We start from the raw sequence: 7,997 nt of genomic DNA on the forward strand, positions 1-7,997 counted from the left end.
TTTAAAAAGGCCTGCAGTCCTGTGCATGTAGCTGCTTAACCACTTTATGTTTGTTGTTGGATATGCAGGACAGCGAGGGGCGCAGAGATATCCGTAGAGGAAATAATTTCCCACAAAAAATCTTCTAGCCTCCTCCTCTTGTTGGAGCCTCCAGTCATGGTGTCAGTCTGTGGTGACTGAATCACACCACTGTCTTGGCTTTGCTGCACGTCCACATTTCCAGTCTTGCTTTAACACAAAACTTAACATTATTCATTTTAATCTTTTAATAACTTGGAAAAGCAGGAGCGCTCTGTGTGGGAATTCAGCAGCGGTGACCTGGAGGGCACTGAGGCACACTGATAGTGTGGGCCTTAAGTCCTAAACACCTGAATCTTGCATCAGTCTTAAATAACCTGTTGTTTCCTTAAGGTGAAACCTCAGCTAGAAGAAAAAGAAGGGAGAACATTTGATGTCTTCACTGCAGTGGAGTTTAAAACTCAGGTGGTTGCTGGAACAAATTTCTTCATCAAGGTAGAGGACGCTGGCCAATGGGGTTTTGGTTTTATTTTTTTTTTAATTAACATGTATAATTTTTGGAATGGTGGGGTGGAATGGTTACTTACCTACACAGGGATGCTTATGATTCGGCCTTAAGAAGAAGAGAATCTGTACGTTAAAAAAAAAACCCAAATCCACACTCCCACCTCTCAGCCTGTCTCCCCTTCCATAATAAATGGAGGTGAGAGTACGTCTCTATTTTCATCACGATTTTTACTTCCCAGTTATTTTGTGAAATTTGATTTTGGGGATAATCACACATCTGTGATGCTGAGCACTAACGTGGCATTAAGTGAAGTCCAGACGTGTAAAGACACAGTGAAAGTATCAAATCTGCTCTGCCTCTGCCTGGAGCGATTGGCACATGCACAAAACAAGCAACTGTAATCAAAGCATTTAAGCGCTTGTGGTGCCAGATAAGATCAGAGCATTTTGCAGGCATTTAATGTATTAATCACCTCTGTGCAACTCCAGTTCCCTGCCTGTACGTTCCCTGTCTCGGACATGGGAGGATTAACAAGCACAGAAGGATGAGGTGATCTTCCCACAAAGTCCAAAGTCCAAAGATCGCCAGACTCCCAGTCTGGTTTAAAACAAGACCACACCTTCTGAGGTGATGTTTTGTGCTGCCACCTCTCTGCTTCGCTATCCTCAAAACACACCAAAGTACCCCACCCCTCTTGCTGAAGGCTGCTCTTAACTCCTTGGAACTCACTGTTTTTCGTGCTTTGCAGGTCCATGTTGGCAATGATGAGTTCCTGCACCTGCGGGTGTTCAGAAGCCTTCCTCACGAGAACAAGCCGCTGAGTCTCCACAGTTACCAGAGCAGCAAGACTAAGCACGATGAACTGGCTTTTTTCTAGCAGGCTTAACCTTGTGCGTTTTCCAAATGGTTTTTCTTATGTGCATTTTCTATAGGCTGCAAAATGTTGATTCCTCTGCCAATGAAGGAGAAGAGAAAGTGTCTTTGTTTAAATTTAATGCTGGAAAAAATAAATTTCTTTCATGCTGCTCCCTTACTGTGCAGTAGCTAAAGTTCAGAGTCGCATGGCTCTCCTTCCACCTACACTAATGCAAACCCGAGCAGACGCACTGACTTGGGTGCAGCTTAGCCGGCATACTGGGGCCGAGTCCTGTTTGTGGACTCCTTGGTCTGGAAACGGAAAGGGGAGTGACACTCGGGTATTTACAACAAGGTGCAGGAGCAAAACCAGAATCTTTTCTGTGCTGTTTTGAAACCATGAGGGTGCAGGTAGATTTAAACAATACTGTGTGTTGTATTGGCAAAGAGCTGAAGTGAGGCTTGAGCTGGAGCAAGAGCACGAGGAGGATTATGGTTTTCCGAAACAATCATTCCCTTGGTTTATCCTTGCAGCAGTAGGATATAATGACCAGCAGAGGGTGTACGAGTCTAAAAAAAAACCAAATCCAACAACTGTCTTTTTTTCTCAGTCCTAAGGAAAAGTCCTGGAAGGGAACTTAAGCTGGACAAACATTTCTACATTAATAACAATAAATATTTCTCTTGAATTGAGATGGCCTATTTGGCTGGTGTTTCACTGTTCTCCTTACTGGTTTTCAATATGGGTTATTATCTTGCTCAGAAGTTTTTTTTCCATGAGTGTTTTTTCATATTCCAGATAACCTTATGTTTATTCTGTGTTTTAATTAGAACTACTTTACTTTATTTTAATCCGATGAGATTAAAGGCATGAAGGATCACAGGACAGGCTTCTGCAGGTATATCAACAGCAAAAGGAACACCAAGGAAAATGTGGGCCCTCTGTGCTCAGTGGAGGCACCTGTTGACAGAGGACACAGAAGAGGTTGAGGCACTCAGTGCTGCCTTTGTCTTGGCCTTGACTGGCAGGACTTCCCTTCCGGAATTTGAGGTCCCCAAGATGAGTGGGGAAGCCTGGAGAAAGGAAGACTTGCCTCAGCAGCGCTGGATGAGGCTAGGGGCACATTCCAACAAACCGGGCTTAGACAAGGCCATGGCACCTGAGGGGCTGCACCCGTGGGTGCTGAGGGAGCTGGCCAATGTCACTGCAGGGCCACAGTCAATATCCTTTGGAAGGCTGTGGACATCAGGGGAGGTTCCCAAGGACTGGAAGCACTACAGGCTCCTCAGCCTCACCTCAGTCCCTGGAAAGGGGATGGAGAAAATAATCCTGGAAGCCATTTCCAAACATGTTAAGGACAAGAAGGTGATTGGAAGTGGTCAGCATGGATTTACAAAGGGGAAATCGTGCTTCATCAACGTGATGGCCTGCTACGATGAGATAAATGTCTTGCCGGGGAGAGAAGATGGATGTTATTTGCCTTGAGTTTAGTAAGGCTTTTGCTACTGTATTCTAAAACATCCTAATGGACAGACTGATGAAGCACATGCTAGAGAAGTGGACTGCAGCCTCACTGAATGCCTGTGCTCAAGAAATGGAGCAGCAGGTAGTCCAGCAGGAGTTCCGTCCCTAGCAGCATACCCTCAGATCCGCACGCTGGTCGAGTGTATCTCGCAGGACTGAGTGACCCTCACCCCAGTGTCGGTGAGTGACCCTTTTGGTATCTTCAAGTGGGAGAGTCCCTGCCTCGTATGAGTGAGGTGTGCACCCTGTGGTTCATCTTCCGTAGAGCGTGTTCTTTAGTGCTCAGGAATCTGTTGTGCAGTAATAAATCCCAACTGACACCCGACCCTGTAATTAATTTAGGTCAGTCAGAGTGTCGGGCAAAATTTCATTGCAATGAATCCGGGGTTTTTCGGATAGCTGCTGCTGTCTCTTGGGTGGGTGCCGCTGTGGCAGCAGGCCTGTCTTCCTGCCCTGTGAAGGAGCCTATTTCAGCCTCCACCACTCCCCTGCAGTGAGGCTGCACCTACAGAGGGAGGCACAGTTCGGCTTCTCAGTTCCCCAGTGCCAGAAATCAGATACCTAACTCCACCCTTTTCGAAGCATGGCCAACAGCTTGTATTTAATGCCCTTAAAGCAAACCCGGGAAGACACGTGCGGAAGTACGTAGCTTGTTAGGCCTCAGGTACATGGAGGAGGCCCAAGTTTTGCCTTCAGAGGATGCGCGACTGTTTTGGGAAAAAATGCTGAATGGGCGTGCTCTGTCCTACAGCTATAGTAGCTCAGGGGGCAGGAACAGCCTTCAGTAGTGTATGTATGTCAAAGCTTTAGCCAGGCAGCAGACCTAGACATCACATGCAGTAGATGAACAAATAGATTTCAAAACTTATTTTAATTTCACACATTTGCTGACAGAGGAGGAATCCATGTGAAACTTGCAGAAGTGAAGGACCTTTCCTCATTGCCTCTCAGAAGTCAGTCAGAGGATCATCTCTGGTTTTGCCAGTCTGAAAACTGACAAGGCTGGGACCTTGGTGCTCATAAGGAAGGCTCTCAAACACCTTCAGGTGGACATACTCCGTATCAGAAACTTGGACCTAGAAACCAAAACAGCAGGAAAGTGAGGATCACAGGTGAAGCCGGTTCAAACAAAAAGATGCCCTTTCATACTTGGAAGAATATCTTTGCTCAGGAGCATCTTCCTTTTTACTTGTACAGCTCTTAAGCCAAATCTAGATTGTAACTGGTGGCACAAACTGTCTACACCTGTAGACATTTGTAAGGAGCACTTTCACACCTATGCGACTGGGAAAGGAGGAGGAGTGCTGGGTTGTGGGAGCACCCAAAGCTACGAAGGAGAAGGGTATCAATGGCATTCTAATCTGGTCATCAAGATCCCAGCACATCAGCTCCCAGCTTCTTGGGACACTCAGTGTTGGAGACAAGAGACACTGAGTAAATCTTAATGACTCAGGCAAGACTTCAGAGACAATGATGTCAGCTCCTAGAAGGTACAGAAAGATCTACCCCAAACCAGCACATGGTCCTCAGCAGCAGCGATGGCCTGAAAGCCTGTATCCCTGTATCTGCAGAACTACTGCAGATGCATCAGTGCCTCCACACACAACAACCTGACACACCTTGGTGGGACTGAGTGTGAGCAGTCAAAATAATTTTTAAAATAAACTCGCCTTCCCCACCAGAAGTCCTCACACGAAGACTTGCTACAAAGTTGTGTGTAATTTTGTACATACAGAGCCAAGCACAACCAGCGTTGAACTCGCACTGCGTGAGGTATGTAGTAGTGAGGGAAAATTTAATGCCTTGAGCTCTGAGGGGTTTTTACATGTTTTTCCGGTAGCTGCAATGTGGCACTATGTTTGTCTTGGTCTGGATTACATCGCAGCTGTAAGTCTGTTGGTAAAATAATAGTGATGTGGAAAATTCAGAAGTGAGAAAGAATGAGTCTGACAGAACTCATGCCAGTTAATGCTAAAATGAAGAACTGTTTCCTGTCACTTGAAAGATCGGGAAAGAAGAGACAATCTGTTTTCAGTGTTACAGATGGATTTCTTTGAAGTTCAGTAACGTGCTGATCTTCATTTGAGTTGTTTGGTCATGAGGCTTAGCATGGACAGCAGACAAGTATTTGACATTGCCCAGGTCAGAAATAAGGTGGCACTAAGGGAAGAAATGCAGGCGGGCATAACTTCTGGTTTTTCTGCAGCCTTCCTGCAAGATGTTACTCTTCATTACTCGGTACCTTATCCACAAAGGGAAAGCACATCTCACATGAGCAAGGGAGGGATAAACATTCATGCAAGGAAGACTCTGACTAGCTGTATGATAGGCAGTCTGTCAGTACAATCCCCTGAGCAATCCCAGTACAGCTGCTGGAGAGTCATTTTAAGGAAGGACCTGGGAAAGAAGGTTTTGGCAGCGCCTGTCCTTCCCGGGATCAACCCAATATAAGAAACGTGGAGCAAATGCTCACAACGTCTCTCAGCAGAATTACTATCCCCCAAACTCCACCTGCCAGTTTCTTTAATAAAAAGATTCTGACCCTTGTCAAGAGAGTGTGTCCTACCAGGCAGGTGGAGTTACAAGTTTGCTCCACTTCCACAAAGCCAGCTGGCCACTAAGCAATGCTTTCTGGCCTTCACTGGAAAATACGCTCAGCAATTTCTTACACTGCACAGAAAGCTGCTCAAATCCGTGGGTGAGGTTCCTAGCAGAGGATGAATGGTGCTGTCAGAGGGCTCCAAACGAAGCATGACGTGTTTTCCTTCCACAACAGAAAGGCAGTTTGGAAGATACAGAAAGAACTAGCAGGCAGGCTGTACCTCTTCAAGGTGTGACCCAGAACACCACCACCACGTGTGCTTATGTGCAAAACTAGTCAGAGTATGGCAGAGTATGAGATGCTCACATTAAAATTTTTAAGCATTAAAGTAAATTCACACCAGCTCTCCATCAGATCCCCAGGCTGACTTCAAATTCATCATCATAAACAGAACTGGAGGACACAGAGACAATAGGAAAGCTACTTTGCCTTGAAAAGAAACAGGAAAGCAGAGTCATGACTGGTTTATATACTTGGAGCTGATGATAAGGCACTCTATAGTCTTTGAGTGAGATGATCCTAAAAAAGTTGTCATTCACATCTCAAGCAGCACGCTGCGTGTTTTACATGTTTTTATATTCCTGGTCTACAGTAGTGCCAAACAGAGGGATTTTATAAGCAAGAGTCTGGAGATAGTCACATCAGATGGTTTTCTACTACATCTGCTTCCCTTTCTTGCTCTAAGCCGCTGTGCGTATCACCTATATTGTTTAACTACGAAGCACTCCCTCCGATCATATATACAAACCTTAATATAGTACATTGTCCCAGCAACCACTTGAGACCTATATTCTATTGCTTTGAACATGCTGTAGGTCCTGTTTAATTTGCTTTGAAATTGTGCCTGCACCTGTAAAAAGAAAAGGAAAAATGATTGGCAGGTTCATATTTAGGCTTTTCTTTCACATCTACCTTGCAAATTTTCATCCTTCCAAACACCCACCCTTAATAAAATAAACCTGGAACCCCCAGAGGAATTCAGTTTACACCAAGGCCTCCAGCCCTCTTTCCTCCAGCGCTCTAAAATCCTGTTAGGATTAGACTTCCTAGCTGACATCCACTCCAAGAGCAGTCCAGCTAAACCATCTCCTGCTCAGTGTAGCCCTTTTAATTCTTTGTCAAAGGAGGCAGGTACTGAGCCATGCTCCCAGCAGGGCACACCCCATGTCAGCCACACTGTTACCCAGAGGTGCAAGACAGCCCCCCTCACCCTGAACACCCGACCCCATGCCAGTCAGCTTGGGAGGCTGCTGACCTCTGCTGTGTTTCACAGCCTCAGAGCTGCACTTCATCTGTTTACTGTTTTGTCTTTAAGACAACCACCTGGTCAAGTAGTTCCTGGAAGTTATCCTGGTGCTGGTGAAAGCCCTGCAGCTAAAGCTGTAATTTAAACTAATCATGTCCTTAAACATGTAGAACCGGGTAAAATACAAACCACTGTTAACAGTTACAGTGGTCCAGGACTAAACTACTAATGTCCATCTCCCAAAACGGATGTATGAACTTCAGGCTGTCAGCCAGAAACCCATCCCAGACCTGTATAAACATCACCAGAACTTTACTATGTAGCAGCTGCAGATGCTGTAGTGGCTGAAGAAACCCTGCTCTGTGCTGATGGCATTTATGCTCACAGCTCGGGTAGAGGTTTAAGCCCTGTAAATCTTAAAATATGCACAGGTCAGGCATCCGCAGCCTTTTCACAGGCGTATTTGGAAAAAAAAAAAAAAAAGTGCAACAGCTTTTCCTGAAAAACACACGGTGCAGGGCCAGTTAAGTTCACCAGCAATCACAGTGGCACTGTCCTCTCAGAAATTAAATATTTGAATAATTATTAAGCTGAAAGGGCAGGGGGTAGCAGGGGAAACAGCTGTAAGCAGGAGTGGAAAGTCTGGCCAGGTGTCTCAGATGTCATGATTTATGTATCAGTGATTGTTTCACTATAGTCATTGGCATCTGATGACACAAAGTCCCTACAGAAAGGCAAGTGCAGAGAATGTAACCCGAAAACTTATTTGTCATCAATCATCTGTTGCAGGCTGGGTAACAGCCTCTCCTCTGCACGATGCCCATGCCGATGGCCTGATGCATTCCAGAAGTAGGGCAGAGGAGCACAGCGTCACTCGGCAGCCTGCTCAGGCAGCCCCCAGGAGGGACCAACAGCGTGTCAGCACTTCTCACCACCTGCCTGCTTTGCAGAAACACACAGAATTAATTTGCTTTCTCAGCACATCCACCTACAGGTGGCTGCCACTCCCATGGTGTTTCATCCTAGCAGGCACATCCCAGAAAGCACCCCAGGAACATGCAGATTCACTGTTTCCAGAGAGCCAGAAATTACTCACTTCACTGTATTCAGGCTCCTCATGACCTCTTACTCTGCTCCTCTTCCGAGCAGCTTCCTCAGGGTTTCTGTATCCGGGAACTGACAGCTATACTTGGGACTCAGGAGCTGCTAACTCTGGCATACCAAGGAAACTTCAGTTTCCAAC

General features: G+C 45.9%; 2 protein-coding genes across 2 annotated transcripts in view; one reads left to right on the plus strand and one right to left on the minus strand.

The window, feature by feature from the left end:
* Positions 1 to 411: 411 nt before the first annotated feature.
* CSTB (cystatin B (stefin B)) lies at positions 412 to 1,403 on the plus strand (the record flags this gene model as incomplete). Its single annotated transcript, XM_010145762.1, has 2 exons — positions 412 to 513; positions 1,275 to 1,403. Coding segments are annotated over 2 exons (231 nt in total), but the record flags the coding sequence as incomplete, so codon positions are not given.
* A 2,450-nt stretch (positions 1,404 to 3,853) lies between these two features.
* Positions 3,854 to 7,997, minus strand: part of CSTA (cystatin A (stefin A)) — a 7,390-nt gene continuing 3,246 nt past the window's right edge. The window contains exons 2-3 of the mRNA XM_010145764.1: positions 6,257 to 6,358; positions 3,854 to 3,982 (exon numbers count right to left, since the gene is read on the minus strand). Of these exons, the coding sequence (XP_010144066.1) occupies positions 3,854 to 3,982; positions 6,257 to 6,358 (231 nt within the window). The remainder of the gene's footprint in view (positions 3,983 to 6,256; positions 6,359 to 7,997) is intronic.

Source organism: Buceros rhinoceros, unplaced genomic scaffold (assembly GCF_000710305.1).
Source record: "Buceros rhinoceros silvestris isolate BGI_N320 unplaced genomic scaffold, ASM71030v1 scaffold13871, whole genome shotgun sequence".
NCBI classification, from domain to species: Eukaryota; Metazoa; Chordata; class Aves; order Bucerotiformes; family Bucerotidae; genus Buceros; species Buceros rhinoceros.